We start from the raw sequence: 20,270 nt of genomic DNA, 5'->3' as shown, positions 1-20,270 counted from the left end.
AACGCCTTTAGTTTGCTAAATGGCATTGGCACTTGGATTGGAGCAGGTGCTGTGGTCAGATGACATAGAGATCTTTGGCCACGCACACCATTGGTGGGTTTGGCGTTGAAAGAAGGATGCATATGCAGAAAAGAACCTCATACCTACTGTAAAATATGGTGGTGGATCATTGTTGTTATGGGGCTGTATTGCTTCCACTGGTCCTGGGGCCTGTGTTAGGTCAACGGCATCATGAACTTTACCAAGTACCAAGACATTTTAGCCAGAAACCTGGTTGCCTCTGCCAGGAGTTTGAAACTTGGCCGCAAGTGGATCTTCCAGCAAGACAATAAACCCAAGCACACATCAAAATCCTCAAAGAAATGCTTAATTTACCACAAAATCAACATTTCGCAATGGCGATCTCAGTCTCCGGACTTGAACCCCATTGAAAACCTGTGGTTTGAATTGAAGAGGGCAGTCCATTAGCACAGAAAGAAGGATATTAAGGATCTGGAAAGATTATGTATAGAGGAATGGTCTAAGATCCTTCCCAATGTGTTCTCCAGTCTCATAAAATATGTATTTTAAAAGGCTCAGTGCTGTTGTCCTTTCAAGGGGAGGGTGCCGGAGTATTCAAAACAGGGGTGCCAATAATTTTGACTCCTATCTTTTGTATTTATTTTTTATTACTAGTTAACCCTCTTGAGTCTAAGCCTTGGGGGGATGTTCTACTATGCTAACATATGGAATTGTTTTCAGATGGTCATACCATGGATCATTTAGCTATTTTTAGACCCATATTTAACCCCTTTGTTTTTGGCACATTCTACCCCACATTCACTTTTGTTCATTTTTACCACCCAGCAATGGGTTATGTGAAGCTTGTGTGGGTCGTAGAGCAAAACAGTCATCCGTGTTTGTGAGAATCTCAGCTTTCGATAGTGGGGCACTAATAGTTTCTACCTCAAACCGTTCAGACTAGACAGGCAATTTTGTGAGACGACCTGTTCTGAGTTGGTACGTCAGCATCACCGACTTCAGGCGACTCTCGTGAAGCTTGTGGGGGTCGTAGAGCAAAACTTTTCATGAAAAGTAACTTTTCGGCATCTTCTCATGTCTGACAAAATAAGGCGCTGACAAGCAAAGGTCTGGTCAACCCACTATAAGGAAATGTCTGGTTTTCGCTCATAAGTTAAAGACTAGCTGATAAACTAACATTTAAAACTGTGCCTATGTAAAAGTCACCAACATCTTTAAAAAAATATGCAACAGAAGATTACAAAAGGAAATGGAGGTTGTGTAATATATTATATACAAAGGCTTTGGTCTGTCTGTACAATCAACAATGGTTAATTCAGATATGTATAGATCCAAACCTTAAAAGGCTTTCAACTCTTGCAGGCCTTGCGCTACTATGCACTGTTGCAGTAAGAGGTTTTAGTAGCACAAAATAAAGTAAAACACTTAACTACAACTATAACAACGAACTTGTACCCAATTCAATGAAATTACATGAAAATGTGTATAAAACATACATAGAATATTCAGAGAAATATCAATGAAATTAACTTTATTATAGAAATGTTGTCCGGGAGACTGCTAGGGAGACAAATACTTACATTTCGACATAACAAACTGAATTATATCGAAGACACAATCTACAGTTTTTAGCTACCAAAAGTTTTTTTTCACCTCTTTTTTAGCGGTTAATGCTTTCCATTTACAATGATTCTGCCAGAAAGCTTTGGAAAAGAAAATAACAGAGAAATTGGCTTCTCGTACCCAGCTGGTACCTGCTGGTCCAGCTCTGCCTTGGAGTGATAGAAACGTGTTTCACCAGAGTCCACATTCTGTACACAGACTGGGAGAGCTTCTTGATATACGTTGATAAAAAACTATTCATGGCAGAAAATTCTTCACAAATGATCTTCTTTTCAGCAGAAGCAAGGAACAACTCAGTTTCACAGTCCATCCACGTTGTTCTTTTTTCATTATGACATACAAATGGTCATATACAAATACACCAAAAATGACATAAGTTGGAAACGGAGAACAGAGATATTTTTTCCCCATTAAGGATGTTACACTGGGCACTTTACAGAAGTCCTTTCTCTTTTTTTTCTTCTTCAAGTCTTTGCGTCCAAAGAATGATAGAGAATGGCACAATCCCAGTACAAAAGAGTGTCTTTTAGAGTCTATTTTCTCTTGTTTGTAATTAAATACTGCTGGACAGCCTCTTCTTTCAAGACAATATCCGAGGAGTCACACGTTGACGGTAGTCGTGTCTCTACTGTAGCCTGGGCCAGTACTGGGACATGTCTGCTTCACTGCCTGGGACTTGGACAGGAACAGATACTCCAGGAGAGATGAGACCTTACATGACAAACACAGAGCGATGGATCAGTTCAGGCACCATGAATACCTACTAATGTTTGCAAATGGTGATTTGTAATGTCTTGGATTTTTTTTTTTTTTTGTCATGAACCATTTCTCTGCTTACCTGTTGAGTTGCCTCCTGAGCCTGCCATTGATTGGCTGTTCATATGTGCCTGCATATGAGGAGGGGTGTACGTGTCGTAGCTCCGCCCGTTGACTGAGGGACTGGTGGGCAGCATGCAGGAGTAGGAGGTCTGGCTGGGCACAGGAGCCTGGGGGGGAAACAGCACACAGGACAGTCAGATTCACCTGCCTCTCTGTCACCTAGCAGCATTTCACATCTACGGTCCCAACTACTAAGGGATGGGCCACACTAAACCATGGGAACATAAATAATGCACTATCATATTTAGTTTAGAAATTCAACATAGTATTTACTACAGCATTGCCAGTTATTAGCATTAACTTGTGATATGGATGCTATGCAAAGTAATTAGAAAAAAACACCAAAATGCTACATTAATTATTGGATCTGACAGTGACTTGATGTACTTACTTGCATAGGCAGGTTGTTGGCCATGGTGAAGCTTGGCATAGGTGGCAGGGCACTGTATGTGTTTGTAAGGGCTGTGTCTGGTCTTCCCAACATGGATCCTGACGAGAACGATACTGCAGGGGTAGGATATATACATTTATTTTAGAGACCAGTCAGCACCTGATTGACATTTGCAACATTGATATGCAGGAACATAGAATGGATTGTGTGGCACTCCTGACTCTCACCCACATTTGTACACATTTTTGTTTTACATGCTGATGAGGCTACAGTTCTAAAATCCCATAAATGGATCCTACAGGCAATAAATGAAGGTGGAATGCACATGATGTAATAGGATGTTATGTTAAAGATAAAGATCACTGACTCCAACCTGGTGTTGTGGGCTGCGGGATGGACTGGTAGACACTGGTGCTGAAACTGCTGCTGATAGGGATGTGACTGGAGGAGTTACTGGCTTGCCGCCTTTGATTCCGGAGTTTCTCCTCTCTCCTCCACTTTGCCCTTCTATTTGAAAACCACACCTGAAACCACATTCATGTTTCAATGGTTAGTGTTGGATGTGTCAGTTCTGTGAATGTGGTTACAATATCCCTAAATTCAAGATGATATTAATGGGCACAAGGAGAGGTCACTGTACCTGTATTCTGGCCTCTGGGAGGTCAATCTTTGCAGCAAGTCTTTCCCTTGCGAAAACATCTGGATAGTGAGTTCTTTCAAACTCTGAAAAAAATAAAATTAGTTAGAACTAGAAAGGAAGTAATTTAATGTGCTATACATCAAATATGCCTACAAAAGCATTCAGACTAATACAGTTGTGGAAAAAACTTCAAATTTGCAGTGAAACAGTTATTCAAAGTTTGCCAATGAAAACAGTAATCTGTGGTGATATTCAAAATGAATAGGCCAAGTTACGAGTCAGTCTTGATGCCTTAATTATGCTTAAAATATTCTAATTTAGTATCACCAGCTCATTAATGGGATTACTTCGGCCGACAGTTGGACAAGAACATGTGACAGTGGCCGTATAATGTACCTTTCTCAAGCGCTTCTATCTGTTCTTGTGTGAATGACGTGCGGTTCCTTTGCAATTTTCTTTTCAGCTGAAGTCTCATTTGGGTCTCATCCGAGTCTTCTCCATTCGAACTTATTGAATTAGTGTTCTCACCTCCGCCGTCTGACTGTGGGCAACCATCTGAAAAATAATGAATCAATCAATCAATACAAACTATCACTCTTTGTTCAGCTTTAATGCATAGCAGGAGGTGCACCTGTTTGGAAGTAAATATGATCAAGTTAGCACAATTATTGTATTTTCTTGCATTGGAGTTTCTTTTGCATTCCTTGGAGTTTAATGAGGCCCATGAGGATATGCCCAAAACCCACCTGTGCCTAAAACATTCTCTTATAATATGTGAAATGTTGAGACTTGTTGCGTTCTCTGCTCCTTCCAACTGATATTGACTGGGTTTGACAATTCATTGTGTTATTTTGACCAGATATTATTAGTTACATCAGGCTATATAAAATGGCTATACAATGTTGAGGGAAACTATTCTTTTTGGCGTTGATCTTTTAGGACCATGTAACAATGCTTGTCTTGCTGAAATATAAGACAACATAGTAGAACCTATTCAGATCCCCTGAAATGCTTTAAAATCCAAACGTTCCCTTTTAAAATGTTATCTTTTTCCACAATGGCGTTTGTACACCCATTGAAATAACCCACAACACTTGAATAAAAGCAGTTTTTCACGACCACACAATACCAGGAGAGTAAGGGAAACTATTAAATTCACGGTCTGTGGAGGGGTTGGCAAACTTTCGTGGGCAGAATTTGAGGACACAATTGGAGGAGGCCACAAAAGGATTCTCTCGAGGCTCGCAGTGCCCCTCATTGTATGGAGGATTCCAGTCAACAGACTTTTCAGCTCAGTATGTTAACCTTTATGCACTACTATCATTAATCACTGTCTCCTAGGATGCCCTGTTCAACGCCAGTTAGGATTTATGGTTTCTTTAGGCCATGGAAGAAAAACACCCAGCACACACTGAATGAGACATCTCTATGCTCAGACAGTGTTTGTTACATAAAGGCGACAGAGAAACCTACTGTGAGTTGAGGGGCCTCAGTCAGTCGTGTTGTTAGACACTTTATTCAGCATACCTTTTCTCCATTACATTATGCCTACGTAGCAAACGATACACATAGTTATGTAGGCCTAGATAAATCTGCTTTGGCAGTTTATTGTGTGGGTGATTACCATTTCACAGTTCGTGTTTTTTCTACATGCACAGGCAGGTTGCTCAGTATACCTAGTCATAAGCTGTATTGGTATGCTCACAGTTAAGTAATATAGGTGAAGATATATTTCAACAACTATATATCAGCAGTGACCCATCATCATATTTGTGTAGCTTATTCACTTTGCTCTGAAGTTATGCAGATGCTTTTCAGACAGATTGGTTGTTTCAAAACCAAATGTATTATTCAGAACGATGTGTCTTATTACATTATTGTGAACATACGCGAAGATGAAGTTATCCCCTTTAAATGTCCCTCTTGTGTCCAAAAATAAAGCTTATCAGTGACCAGTGCGCTATAGTTTTGGAGCTAATCCGTCAAAAGGAGTGAATGTGCGTTCTATTATCCTCAGCCAGACCAACTGTCGCTAGATTTGGGATTTGTTTTCATTAATAAAAGACGCTGGGAAATAAAACCATTCCTTAGTATCACGTGTCGCAATCAGTCAGGCGTAAAACAAGCCAACAGATAGGGAACCAACTGCGGCATCTTTCAGCAATAGAAACTAAAAACATTCTGGGACCCCCTGAAAGAGAAAGTGTCTAAACCCCATAGACAGCTTTAGTCCTCTATAAAGAAAAAAAGATAAGAAAAACTGTCACGTTGATCCCTAAAAACACGAAATCGCAAGCGAGAGCTTTCAGCCTCTCCTTGTGAAAGAGTTGTCTCTCTTCGGGCCCTGTCACTCTGATGAATCCACTATTTTATTCACTGTTGCGTGGCGTTTATCAGATTGAGACCATATTTCTCCCCCTCTGAGACCTCACCCTGCCGTATGCTTCCGGAGTAATGGATTCTTAATTTCCCTGAAATCGCACTCCATGGAAGTGTAGACACTTATGGCAGAACATAAGTGAACATACGATGTTGGTATAGCTGGCTGTGGTGTTAACACACACATTTTGGGCATATTTTGAATAGACAGGATAACAGTGATACATTCAAAGTACAAACAACAACAGCAGCAGCACTTATTATCATCGTTATTATTCATTTATAACAGCCTAATAGTCTATAATTATGCTAAGATTATATAGGCTTAGATTATATAATTAATACTATTGGGATACTATTATAATAACACTAGGGCCTACTTAATAATAATAATAATTATTATTATTATTATTATTATTATTATTATTATTATTATTATTATACCATGAAAAAATGTATTTGTTACTCTTAGCACTTGGTCACCTTTCACCTTAATTTAATTGTTGGGGATATCTCATTCGAGATATGTGTAGTTGCCAACAACAACAAAAACGCAGAAATTATGAAGGAGAAAAAACGGTTTATGTATTTCAATAGCGTCCATCCTTTATTGTTTAGTTCTCTTAAAACTGACGTGTCTAATTGGCAAATGGTGCCATATCGTGTCCAGGGGTCTCCCGTGGAACATTTCTACAGCTGTCTCCTCAAACTAGACGCTTATTCATGTCGCCTTAATGAGAAACAAAACGTTCTCTAATGAGCAATTACATAGCGACAGAACTGTTCCCATAACAAATTCTTGCGTGTGACAGAAACATCCTTTGTACAGATAGGCCTACCGCACACTGCTTCAGATTTTTTCATCCTAAAGCAGGTTGGATGGGGAAAATGTGGACTCATTGACGGACAACCAGATATAGGCCTACAGTATGGGCCAATAAATGCATCAATCGTGCAGACTAAATCGTACCGACTAAATTGTGAAATTACAACCTTATTGTAAAATACACTTAATCGAAAAACATGTCGAGAATTTGCAAGTTAATAATTAGTCGAATCATACCAAGTATCCTAATCTTTGAATCATTTTCGGGGGCATGGCACAGGCCTATAGGACAGGAAATGAATTACAGTTCCATGCATAGGTCAAATAAGGCTAATAAAGCCGATGCATTAGTGATAAACAACATCAGCTGAACTTTGATATCCTCAAAGATTTTGTAAAAAGTTATTTTTGTTCCCATGCTACTTTCAATAATGTAGCCTAATAATGTTGTAACACAATAAAATATAAGGAGATATTATTGTGTTAATTTTTTACAATAATTATAATGATGGTAATAATAGGCCTGGTATAGTGATATACGACAACAACAACAACAATAATAATAATAGCTAATAATAATAATAATAATAAATCGTTATAGAAATGACCTAATAAAGACATTCTCACTCCTCTCGTCAAATCCAGTGATTCTCCTACCTGGGTTGGGCTGTCCTGGCACTGAGGTTCCGGGGTACCAGCCCGGCCGGGTCCCCCACGTCCCAGTCTGACCGTTCAGCATTCTCAACTTCTCATACATGCCATCTGCACCCATCTGTTGCTTTTCGCTAGCCAGGTTGCGCAGTACTCTGTTTATCGATGACACCTGAAAGACAAACCCAAAATGCTTCACATTAATTCAACGCGCTTCCCTTGGTTGTGACCGCACATTGGCTTGTAAGTGATCTGTCACATAATGGCATGCATACTCTCACATTCACAATATGTATTTGGGTAAGAAACTCGGTATCGAAATGGGAAATAAACAAAATATCAATTAAATGTATGTTATCAATCGCAATGCGTAATTGTTCTGAAACAGGTGTACGATCATAAACAATATTGAGGTCAGTTGTTCGTTGTAATTTAACTCAGTTATTTTTTTTTTATGCGTATAAAATGGTATGAGTAGTAACTTACACTCAATGAACTTACACTGGGTATATTATCGTTTGTGCAGACCCCCTCTGAAAGCAGTCTGTCACGAATTTCCCACGCGAAGATTGAAGGGCACTCCCTCTTGTATATGGCAATTTTTCCGACCACCTCCGGAGTTGCTACTCTTGGTTTGCTACCTCCGATCGCCCTTGGTCTGATGGAGCCGGTTTCATAGTATCTGCCCAGAATCTTACTCACACAGCCGTTTGACACCTAAATAGAAAACAATAGACACAAATCACATACATTATTCAAGACTAATGTGTAATATATGTGTATACTACAAACATTGTTAAGCTTACGTTTTCATTGTCCAGCACTTGGACTTTTGCATCACCATGGGTCTATAACACAAGAAATATACCTTGAATGGTATAAGGTAATTTTACTTGCACTTTGTTGAAATGCATCTGATACTGGATCAAGACATCTACTTTGGATAGAAATGTTTGCAGGTTGTGTCGTAACATTTCCTGGCATCACGACAAACCATAATTCGTAATTCACCATCCAAAATCAAAACTGCAACTTAAAATGGTTTGAAATAACAATATTTGGCTGTGCATTTAGTTGTATATTCTAAATAAAAATCACAGATTACAAATGTTATTCTAAAGCATTTTACTATGCAGACAGAGAGAAGAATGTAGTGTTATCACCTGCAGAATCCTGGATATATCGCACGGCCGCGCGCCACTGTGAGCAAGCTCGACTATTTTCTGTCTGGTTGAGTCGGGCAGGGGTCTGCCGTTGACGAACACTCCGCCGAGCTGATTCACTCCGCTGTGACCTGGGCAGAGACAGGGTTACACTCTCTTTAGTTAAGCCACGAAATATGAGCTGTGATTAAAAACAGCAGCCTCTTCACTACAGATGTCTCTGATGCAAGTGTTTAGTGTTTAACTATGCAAAAATAAAAGTTATCAAGCAGAACAGGAGACTAAACAAAACTGAACGTTCACCACCAAACATAGAGGAAATCACGCTGGACTTTGCATATTGTGTTATAATTGCCATTGTTAATTTGTCATATGTTTTAAATGCTTTCCGGATATGCTCGCGAATATCATTATCTTCTACAATTTTGTTCTAGTCACACATGCAGAACATTGATTAGCCTCAGCGGTGTGGTATGAACTCGACCAAAACATATCCAGCCCACTGAGCCGATATCTGCGCATCTTTGCAAAGCTTTAGCTCAAATAGCGTAATGCTATTTGCTGCACAGCATTATAAAGTAGTAATTACAGTATACTGTCAACACATCAAACAAAGCATCACCTAATCCTATGTATATCAACTTGATGTTTGTTACACAAGCCAAAACATCATAAACGCCCATGTAAACAGGTACTTTCATACGAGTCAATTAACAATAGCCAGCTTAGGATAGCCCAGAAACCAGACCAAACCTGAAGTCAAATGGAAAAGGAGCCTCCCTGTAGTCGTCTACGTTTGCTCTAGTTCTCCTCTCCCTTCCCTTCCAAGCCTCCCGTTAAATTGACTCTAAGAGCACAAGCTCCTTAGCAATAAATAAGCTCCAAATATAGAAGAGTGGGAAAATATGATGAGCCTGGCTGACATTTGTCTTTAAAATAAAGCTAGCTGCACGTCAAGTTTGAGCTTAATTTCTGGAAATAGGCGGAAGTCGCCCTGGATCATGCATGGAAGGCTAATTGAAAAGATCAGTTGGAGCACTTGTGGCAGGCATGTCACTTTATGACACTGCTCTGCTTTTGAAAATCGCATCATCACGACAAATAGTAGCATGATAAAACGACCCTTGCTGTCTGCATTTGGATATCACTCAGACTAAATTGGACCCTACTCATTTACCCTTCAAGGGAAGCTTCATTTTATGGTAGCCAGGGGGCTGTGCGCGGGCACGAGGATGGGAGCGCGCGTCGCTCTTAATATATAAAAAGTGACATTCTTATTTTTTTTCAAGCGACAAACCAACATAGCCTATATTTACACTGTTTTTATAAGTCTGCTTGAGATGTTAGCACTCTCCCTTGTTTTACATATGTTTGGTTACTGTGTTTTCAAATAAAAATTAGATTAAATAATAGGCAGGCCCTACATCAATTATAATATTATATTGGGCCTGAAAATAGAACATTAGGCTACATGTGCTTGTGAATTTGTTGTCTACTGCCATAGGGCTGAAGTCACAAATTCTAGCCAAAATCAGGGTGTAAATATAGGCTATTTGCTTAGGAGTAGACTGCTGTAAGAGCAAATCCATCGCTATGTCATTTTTTGTAGGTTAATTCCAGGATTAGATTAAATCAATTGTGTTTGTGCATTTGATAGGTCAGCAGGGAAAAGCATATTGAAGATTTATTGTCTTTGAACGCGCCTCCCGTATAGTGCTCAAATAAATCCACTTGATCACTGCCACACAGAGATAATAATATAAAACTTTCACTAGAAAGGTTAGGCCTAATTCTTTATCATTATATAATTCCCCACGGTGAGTGGTGTCGATCTCGCCGAGTGGCAATGATTATGCGCCTTGTATTCTATTGCAAGTCAATTAATAGGAAAACATATGGCGTCATTTTGGACGCTCAGTTCCATATACACCCAGGAGCTATTAGCACAAAGCCTGCAGAGCCAGCCGCGACCTTTAGACAGACTAAAGGCCTCACCCGAATCATATCTGCTCAGTATTTCGCTCAAAAGACCACCCCATATAACATTGCGACAGTCCATTGCCATCATATTTAAAAATGTAACAAGGTATGAATAATGGCACAAGCTTGTACAATCTTGTTTACAGGCTAATATATAGCCTAGGCCTAATATTTTGGTAGCCAGTAGGTCCATTTAAAAGGTGAGGAACAGACACAATATGTCTGATCTTTAAAAAAAACATCTAGAATCAAATTAATGGCCAAAGAAAAAACTCGTATAGTCTATTACGTTTAGTTGAAGGCCTCAGTTTTCTTTTCAAATGTGAGAGGGAATATGGGGCCGCTCAATTATTTCATATGGCCTACTTAAACTGACCTAGATTCAAATGCTTTGTTTGGTTGGAGGTCTAACAAGTGTAGAGCATCACATCTTCCATCTGATCCTACGTCTATAACTTGATAAATTTAGGCCTGATATGAAAATATACATGAAGTTCAAGGCTAAGCCAAGGCAATATAATGTATTGGCATAAATATGAAAGCACACTGCAGCAAAAACGTGTCGTTCAGTTAAGAGAATGAGAGGTAAGCTATTCCACACACCTTCGTTACAGATGTCATACACCTCTTGTCCAGCATTAAGAAAGAACATATATGTATTTTATTGTCACTCTGCCAACGACACAACATTATTAATTATGAATTACTGAATAACATCTCAAATATGTAAATACTGCTCTAACGTTTATAGGTCCAATGCATTCATAAGAAAGACTCAACGTCTCATCAAAGCATACAATTGTATCCCACACTGTGGTAATATAGAAGGGATAACATCTTCATAAACATTACATATTCTCCATGAGATGCATGCAATGTCCATTAGTGCATATAATGAACTATGTGAATTGGCATACCCCAACAGGCGTTTCTGAAATGCTATTTTATCATATCAAGAATAACCTTTTCTTTCTTTCTTTCTTTCTTTCTTTCTTTCTTTCTTTCTTTCTTTCTTTCTTTCTTTCTTTCTTTCTTTCTTTCTTTCTTTCTTTCTTTCTTTCTTTCTTTCTTTCTCTGTATGTGTGTCAAAACAACTGCATTGGAAGTTGTGCAATTGGCCAATAAATAAAACCATCTAGGCCTTCTACTTCCTTCTAGCGTCTTCTCTGATATGATAGTCCAGTTGCAGATATTAGGCTATATTTCAGTTCCTACACGTACAGGTTAATAGAAGCATACAGAAACATGACAGAAATACCACTGTGTGGATAAAAATATGACAATGAGCATACATAAAGCATTTCTAATTCAGCAAATGTAAACAAGCCCAAAAGTATTGGCCTTATTCTACACAAACATGCAAACCAACATCTTCAGCATAAATGTCATGTGCCAACTGCCTCTTTACAGCTCAATGTATAAGTTACTCAGAAAAAAACATGACTTACTGTTTTGCATCATGGACGCAACGCCAGATTCCCACGTGGCCCGGTTATAGTATTCTATTAGTCATGGGAAAAGAATAACAATGGTCAGTATTGGCATGTTGCTAATAATAGGCTATTACAATAATAAAGGTACATACACATCGCAGACATTGATTTGGTGCAATTAGAAAATTACGGGTGGGCACTGTATTACTCATGAATAACTCAGGATGCATTAGGCTATTATTCATTCATATTTTATAATACGAGAGCATAATATCGTCTGTTGTTCTATAGGTTTTTGAATATATATATTCAGTGTTTAAACTTGCCTGGAAACAGTGTGGACTGTCCGCTTAAAACAATTTAAAGACTCTCTCATCTGCTTCTCACTAGTTAATATATTCTCCCTATGGACAAAGCAAAACATTTTATTAGTACACCTTAGCTGTCGTTTTTATTAAGTCAGACTTACTGCAATATTTTCCAACTCATTTCATGAGATGAAAAGCATTGCAGTAATTTTAGAAAACGTTAAATATTATCAGCTTTTAACTGTATTTTAGGTGTATTGAGAGTAGGCTACGTTTAGAAATACAATTAACGATTTTTTAATAAATTTGCATATTAAGAGGTGCAAAATTGTTCAAGGCTCTTCATGTGAATATTACTGTTATTATATTAGCCATGAACACTTTAGTCCATCCCCTTTCCATACAATTAAAAACTTCAGTAATATACGTTTAAGATGTCTTTAGATGTAGTCGTCTAGTGGCATACGCTGTCTACCTCGGTTGGCTGCTCTGGAAAGTGAAATCGGGAAGGGGGTGAAGGCTCTCCAACAAAGCCTGCAGAATTTCAACAATGGCGTCCTTTCTGCTTCTACACCAGAACCCAGAGTGTAGAACTGAGGCTCCCTAACTAGATACCCAACCTCGTACTAACCGTACCAATAACTCTCAGGAATACAAAGAGCTGAAGGGAGCAACCCCCTCCCACTGCACCCATGCCCAGCACAACAACAACCCCCTCACACCGCCACAGTTACGCTGCTGCGTGCGGTGACCCGGTGTCCGTATCCCTCTGCTTTTTTAATTTTTATCAAATAGAAACGCAAATGATTGTTATAAATATCTGGAGATAATTGTGTTACTGGTTTTTCGTTAAGGGTTGTAAAAAAGATACAACAGCTCAGTGGGGTGCTCAATTGGAAAAAGACAATTGCCATAAAGAGCCCATTCAAAACATTTGCCGAAAAGGAGGGCACTATGGAAATAGTCCAAGCTTTGATTTTCTCCCTTTTTATCTCCTCCTTTTTAAACAGGCGATGGATTGTGTGTGTGTATTTACAGTGTGCATCCACAAATAAATAACCTATACATCCAAGCATAGAGCCAAGCTGTGCAGCACGTGTTATTCCTATGTATGGTAAATATTCAAAAGAAACGGTGTAAATTCAACTAACTCATAATTACAACTCACAATTAATAATCCTTTATTACATAAAATTACATGCACTTTTGGTTCACTCATTGTAGACGTTTATAATTAGATAGGTGTAGCTACAAAGCATTTATTTGCATTTTTCTCATTCTAATTATTTTCAAATGTATTAATGCAATGAAAAAATTGGGAAAAGCAAAGTAAAGGGTTCCGAGTTTATAATGATTACATGTCTAAAATAATGAAATGTATTAAGCATGAGCTTAACCCGAAAGCAGTCTACTTGTATGAATATATGTAATATATATATATATTTTATTTTTTTATTTTTTTTACTTCACACTGAGATGAGATGATGAAAAGCCAATAATTTGCTTTTTGTTCAAGTCTAGCTAGAATTGTATTATTTATTTGATGCAGTCCACAAAATAGGAGGGCCTCATCTGTATTTTGCCCGTTTTAACCCACTACCTCTGGAATTTCAATTGAACATGCATCTTCAGACTTGTAAGGCATATATTATTCCCTTCATTTATATACAGAAAAACTCAATACAGCATCAATGTCCGGCATGAAGTTGAACCCAATAACATGTTACATAGCTACCACCAGGCCTATATAGCTACCATATGTTTTGCCATTAGAATAAAGCAATAGGCCTATTGTACTGGAAGAGTCAAAAGCCTAATGCATATCCTAACGTTGTAAATAGCATAATCAAAATGAACCTCAAATATAAACAATGGTTTTGATGTTGAACTTTTTCTGTATTTTCTTCTACTTGTTTTATCTATTGCACGTAAAACGTTGCCTAATATGGAGTCATTCTAATCATTATCGTCCTCATTCTTTTGTGTGGAAAAATAGCTATAGGCTAAGCTTAATCATGTATTATTTATTATGAGTGGATTTCTGTACTGTTTTCACATAGGCCTATATGTCCTGCAAATGTTAAAAGCACTTTACTATTTGTGTTCAGTAAGTAGGACTACTTCAATTGTAATTGAATACACGATAAAGGGTTAGGGTTTGTGAACTTTAGGAAAAAGTTCACTGAGCATTTTCTGTGATGGTGCCCGGGTGAGTCTGACTGTATGATTCAACTTGACACTCTTGCTCATCGGATCATTGCGTCCCCATTCTCTGGACTGATTACTGGCCTAACGTGACTTTTTACTCTTTCCTGTCATAAATAAGCATTAAGCTATCCGCAAGCAACGACGGGATACAAGCAATACCAGAGTAAGAAAGAGGCGAACTGAAATGTTCCAATTAGGCTGCCACTAGTCTGCGTACCGAAGTTCCTTCATTAAAGCCGATATGACCATCACTGAAAACTTTTGAGCCAATCGGACTCTCTTCCTAAATTACAACAAAAACTTGCAAGTTATTAACTTTGTTTTAATTTGCCTTTTCAACACTTAGCCTACTTTTATTTTATGTTTCACTATAAAATAGTGTAATGTATAAACTAGGCTATACGCATGATTGTGTGAATAATGCGCGCTGTCTGAAATGTAGGTACAAAGTGCCAAGAAATCGGAGCTTACCTTTTTGAGGCATCCTGTGTACACTGCAGCCAAAGCCCTTGTTGATAAGTCTGAGCGCAAAAGAGACGGAGCCACAGTGCTGGATAGCCCCCTCGAAGGATTTTCCTTGTATATATTTTCCAAGTGATCTTGAATAGAGATGAAAATCCCTGTGAAGGAAGCAGAGATTGACAATAAAATGGGATGTCAGGACTGCGCGAGACTGAAAATGTGCGCGCGTGAGTGGGTGAGAGACAGAGAGAGGGAGAGAGAGAGAGAGAGAGAGAGGGTAGCGCACCTACGCTGATTGGTGATGGGACTAGTGTATTAATGTATGTGTTCCTGGTCTGTGCCTCGCCTCCACTCCTCTTCAGTGGCCCATTAGCAGAGCCTGACCTCTGTCATCATCTTCTAGCGAAACACTTCCTCCTACTTCGTGGTGCCAGAGCGGGAAACGGGGCAGAGCCAGAGCTTGCTTTTCAAACCCACTAATCACTCTGCACATGCACATTAATTTCTCATTCTCTAACACACACACACACACACACACACACACACACACACACACACACACTGAATATTTCCTTTAGAAATGCTATTGGATGAGGGATAGCAAGTGCAACTCACAGGGCTCCACGATCGTGGAACGCATACAAGATTTCCTACACTAACCATGAACCTGAAGTTACAAATGCATGTACGGGCAGTGAACACATGCTGCGCGCCGACCTCAAACGGATCAACATTAACCATTTGCAGTCCATCTTCATTTTTGATCGTTTACGACTGATAATCCACTGATAAAGACCAATAAAAACACTGCTTTTTCATTTACATAATGTGATACATTAACGTTTATATATTTTAAACATCTAAAGGCTGAATTGAAAGATTTAGTTTACTGAATTATTTAATTAAGGGATTTATTAGGCTATAGCTTTTGAAAGCTTTGCATAGCGTACAATCTTTACGCAGCAGCCTAATGGGCAGAGTGCAGTCACTGAAGCAAGCGCAAACTTGCACGTGTTGCTGTTGACTCTGACATCACATCTGGTAGATTTGTTTGTTTACCCCTAAATGACAAACAATATCCATCGACTAAATGAATATAATACCGAGGCTGGCTTAATTTTCTATAGATGAAATGATAGGCAGGACGCAGCGTCGAGGCCTCTAAAGGATAGATAACACAGGACGTAAATATAAGCAAATGTCTTTGCAGTCATGACCACACACCCAAACTACATTTGTAGAATGCCTGGCAATTAATGCAAACCTCAGCACACTCCAAAGCAACCCCTCCTTGCCTGCATTTGAGGTTACACTTGGAGAACCAGTCTCGGCTAGGGGTGATCCAATCATTTGTTCAAATGGAACAGATTCCGGATCGTGGAATAGGAAACGAGGGGGGTTGTGGCGTGGTGGGGTAACCCAAAAGATGGGTGAAAAGTGTTGCAACGGGCAGAGCATAAAATGAAGTCGTGTTCGTGGATGCTTACACTTGACTTCCTTTGAAATTTGAAAAGTGCTAAAAGTCAGAGCTCATCAATAAACTATCTTGAAACTGAATAAGAGTCCTGACAACCATTGCATTCCCAACTAAAGTACAATGCGGAGACAAACGACACTGCCAAAGAGTTTGCATCGCAATGAAAGGGCGGCTGAATGGGAGCGGGATAATGAGCTCGAGCGACCGTCATGCACTGTCATCTCGAGTCCCGGGGTGAAGCTCTGCAACTTCGTTTAATATTTTCACATAACTTTCATTCCACTCCTCTAAAATCCTTGCTGCGAATTATTTTGACGCGGACGGTTTATTGTTGCCACTTTGGCACACACTGTGAAAGAATAGTACATTATTTTAATTAAATGTTTGTTTTCTGATGCCAAAGTTGGCCCATCAAAACAGGTTTGTATTAATAGCAGAGCAAGATGCTACTTTTCAGTAGGTTGCATGAGGTATAGGCTACTCTTTCAATGTTGCATTGATTTGAAGGTTTGTGTGTAGTAAAATATTTGTTAATAGTTAAGATGGGCGTGTGAATAGGATATTTTATTTGAATATTTTATGGATCTTTCCGAGCATGCACGGCATAGGTCAAACATTTTATGCATGCAAATAAGCAAAACATGACGATGTCAAGGCATGTTGAAAATACAGTTATAATTGCTTTGATGCACATCTATGGACGAAAAGGCATCTTTACAAGTTTACCCTGAAACTGCAGTAGGCTACAAAAAAAAGTCGTCTTTCATGTCCATAAACCCACTGAAGAACCATGCAGTGCACTGCTAACAAAGTTTGTTATATTGTAATGTACAAACCCCAATTACTTCCTCTTCACTCAATTCAATGAGAAGATCCTAGATCAACCTGTTGTAAGACTGCTAAACAATAGCACCAATGGATCATTTAATTATTTGGAAAGACGTAATCCGCCTTGTTCTTGTCTTGTGGTTGAGTTATCTTGTTACTTGACTGCAGATTGAACTTGTTGAAATCAACAAGTGTAAAAAAATCAAATAAATAAATGTAAATCCATTAATTGGAACAACTCAGGCAACATTCACGAGTTGCAAATGCAATGTTGAAAACTAACAATTAGCCTAACGCATTTCGGATTAGCAGAAAGTACTCTCTCAGGCCATGGGAGAAGACTGTAATCTTATCGCTCTTTTTCCCTCGGGCAAACTGGTCTTTGAGGACCGCCTAAAAAGTTTTGAACCAAACAAATTATAAGGGGAGGTCGCACTGAATACGGCTGACGTCATCCTTGGGAACACAGTGACAGAGAGTGGGGAGGGAGGAAAGGAGAGAGAGCGAGAGAAAGAGAGAGAGAGGGAGCGAGAGACAAAAAAATATCACCCAAAGCGAATGTGTGTTGATATACCCATTGATTTATCAGCGGTTAATGAGAGGATCGGTTCTGGGAAACGTAAGATTATGAACATTAATATTATATTCAACAGCTAACAAGTTGCATAGCAATTGATCTTGGAGTATCACCGGTAACAAATTAGAAATTGTATTTAGGCTATACTTTACAGAAATTATCTGCTGCCGAATTAATAAAAGTTGTGGAATAAAACCATGAATAACTCGTTTGTGGAAGGAGGGGGGTAATACAATGTTTTGTCATGGCTATACCTGCATTGTTGGTTAAGGGCTATTAAGTAAGCATTTCACTGTAAGGTCTACACCTGTGGTATTCGGTGCATGTGGCAAATACAATTTGATTTGATTTGATTTGGTCAGGCTATATGTGTTTATTAATTGTGATGCTGGCCCATATTCAGAATTTTAAGTATAACTAAAGATCGTGTCATATTCAGGACATGGTTCATTGCCAGATTCTTTACTTCCAACACTTGTTTAACCTGACAGCAGGACTAACGTATTCCTCGATAAATGCCACTTATTAGGGAGGTGTGGAAAGTGGCTCTCAATTTAGTCATGAGGTAAGCTTCAGTGTACACTCACATTATTTTACTAACAAAGGCCTAACTAGGCAAATACTACGGTTATATCAACTCTATAACCTAATAACACACACACAAACAATTATTTGTATTAATTGCTATTATTTATATTATTAACAATTAAACATGCTTGCGTAAAACTGTAGTTGCAATAAATCTATAAAAGGCTACGTTTACGTTCCTTGTGTCCTATGTAGGCCTATAGCCTGTTTAAGCAATCTTTGTGGACAACATTCCATACTCTAGTATCACGTGAAGACTTACCTCGGGTTCAATAAACATGTTTCCTCGAAGCTCAGTGGGAACAACACAGGGAAATATGTTTGTAAAAGGCTTTAATAGCAAGGATCAATATATCTAAGCCACCACACCTGGAAAGCCATAGGCCTATAAAGAGTATTGGTTGACAGCGAAAGATGTATAAAGTCATACCTGGTAGAAAGTAAAGATCCACTTCACTTGCGTTTCCAGTCCGTGTTGATCATAAAACAGAAGCAATAATGTATAGAATGTGATGTTTAGACTCCATGGTTTTCATGTAACCTATTGAATTGCAATCTGTTTCCACGTCGATGAGAATATAAAATGACAATGTCGCTTCTACCACCAACTTTCGACTAATATCATCCACAACTTGGCAGTGATTGGCAGCAGTGCCGCTACACGTCACTTTGGACACCACTTATCACTCCGCTAACTATGAAGTCGCGGCGGGAGATGTCCAAACCTACTTATTAGTGATGTCTTTTCAGTGAGCCGGCTCATTTGTCTCCGTTAATTTGTCTCCCAAACGGCTCGTCGTTCAGTAGCGGTGAAAAATGTAGGCTACCTAAAACCATGGGGAAATATCAAATATCTAATGTAAAGCTTACAATATGTCTGCCATTATGTCAGATCGTGACATGTGAGTTCAAATACGTTTTTACCTGACCAAATTATTCGACGCCTGCAAAAAAAAAGAGAAATATAAAAATGAACACATTGCGTGAATGTGTGTGGACAAGAAAAAGGCTCTCTCATCACCATCTATGGTTCCTGCAGTGAGGAATTACAATCGTCAGAGAACGTTTTTATAATTTATCTACAGATAGGCCTAATCGTTGTCTGGAGCTCAAAAAGGAAATAGTAACAGTACGCAAATCAGGGAGCCAAATGAACGGCTCTTTCACAGATGCGATTCGGTTCCTGACGTTCACCAAAAAGAGCCGTTCAAAAAGAGTCGTTCACTCACGAACGACCCATCACTACCACTTTAATACTTGTCTTGGGGGGCATACAAATAATATTAATATTAATAATATAAATATTAATATTAACTATTATTATTAATATTACTATTAGGCCTACTACTACTACTACTACTAATAATAATAATAATACGTTTTTTATTATTATTATTATGTTAAAATAATAACAATAATGTCATTATTTAAAAAAATATATCCAATAATACCAATATTTCCATCAAATATCTAATACAAAAAGTTGGGAAAACATTTGCTCATGCAGTGCACCATTCATTTACAGGGTATCCAGTCTCGTGCTCAATCAAACAGAAAAAGAAAAAAATGGCCTACATTAATTATTATTATTGATTCCCTAGCCATGCAGAGCGCGGTAGCAATACCAAGAGGCCTACATCCACAAGCATTTGTTTGCAGCGAAGCTGATGGTAAATGTCCTGGGACTGACCATGTTACCACATTACAGCTGTGAGTTGATAAAGGATTACCTCGTGGCAAAACTGGAGTAACTGTTGGATGCTTTAATGGAGTGAGGTATACTTGAAAATTATTGTGTTAAATTATGACTTTTTTTTTCTTTATAGGCCTAGGTTA

At 38.6% G+C, this 20,270-nt stretch overlaps 1 protein-coding gene across 21 annotated transcripts; it reads right to left on the bottom strand.

Moving 5' to 3' along the window:
• Positions 1 to 1,535: 1,535 nt before the first annotated feature.
• On the bottom strand, positions 1,536 to 19,023 carry LOC121576907 (paired box protein Pax-6). 21 transcript variants are annotated; one of them, XM_041890472.1, is made up of 14 exons: positions 18,865 to 19,023; positions 14,974 to 15,122; positions 12,002 to 12,055; positions 11,157 to 11,186; positions 8,574 to 8,704; positions 8,217 to 8,258; positions 7,897 to 8,127; positions 7,417 to 7,582; positions 3,951 to 4,109; positions 3,555 to 3,637; positions 3,282 to 3,438; positions 2,915 to 3,027; positions 2,483 to 2,630; positions 1,536 to 2,355 (listed from the first exon to the last, which is right to left on the bottom strand). In XM_041890472.1, the coding sequence occupies exons 2-14, from the start codon at positions 14,984 to 14,986 to the stop codon at positions 2,270 to 2,272; spliced, it is 1,413 nt and encodes a 470-aa protein (XP_041746406.1). In that variant the 5' UTR covers positions 14,987 to 15,122; positions 18,865 to 19,023; the 3' UTR covers positions 1,536 to 2,269. The 21 variants fall into 21 exon arrangements, with proteins under 21 accessions (XP_041746406.1, XP_041746405.1, XP_041746403.1 ...); XM_041890471.1 differs by lacking the exon at positions 18,865 to 19,023 and adding an exon at positions 17,278 to 17,635; XM_041890469.2 differs by lacking the exon at positions 18,865 to 19,023 and adding an exon at positions 15,251 to 15,438.
• Positions 19,024 to 20,270: the final 1,247 nt, after the last annotated feature.

Source organism: Coregonus clupeaformis, chromosome 11, assembly GCF_020615455.1.
Source record: "Coregonus clupeaformis isolate EN_2021a chromosome 11, ASM2061545v1, whole genome shotgun sequence".
Taxonomy (NCBI): domain Eukaryota; kingdom Metazoa; phylum Chordata; class Actinopteri; order Salmoniformes; family Salmonidae; genus Coregonus; species Coregonus clupeaformis.
This window is presented reverse-complemented; position numbering and strand designations above follow the sequence as displayed.

Excerpts from the sequence above, each read along its gene's own strand:
- LOC121576907 (XM_041890472.1), bottom strand. Across the intron at positions 8,128-8,216 it reads AAGTGCTGGACAATGAAAAC|GTGTCAAACGGCTGTGTGAG; the intron begins GTAAGCTTAACA and ends TTTTCTATTTAG. Across the intron at positions 3,439-3,554 it reads TCCCAGAGGCCAGAATACAG|GTGTGGTTTTCAAATAGAAG; the intron begins GTACAGTGACCT and ends ATGTGGTTTCAG.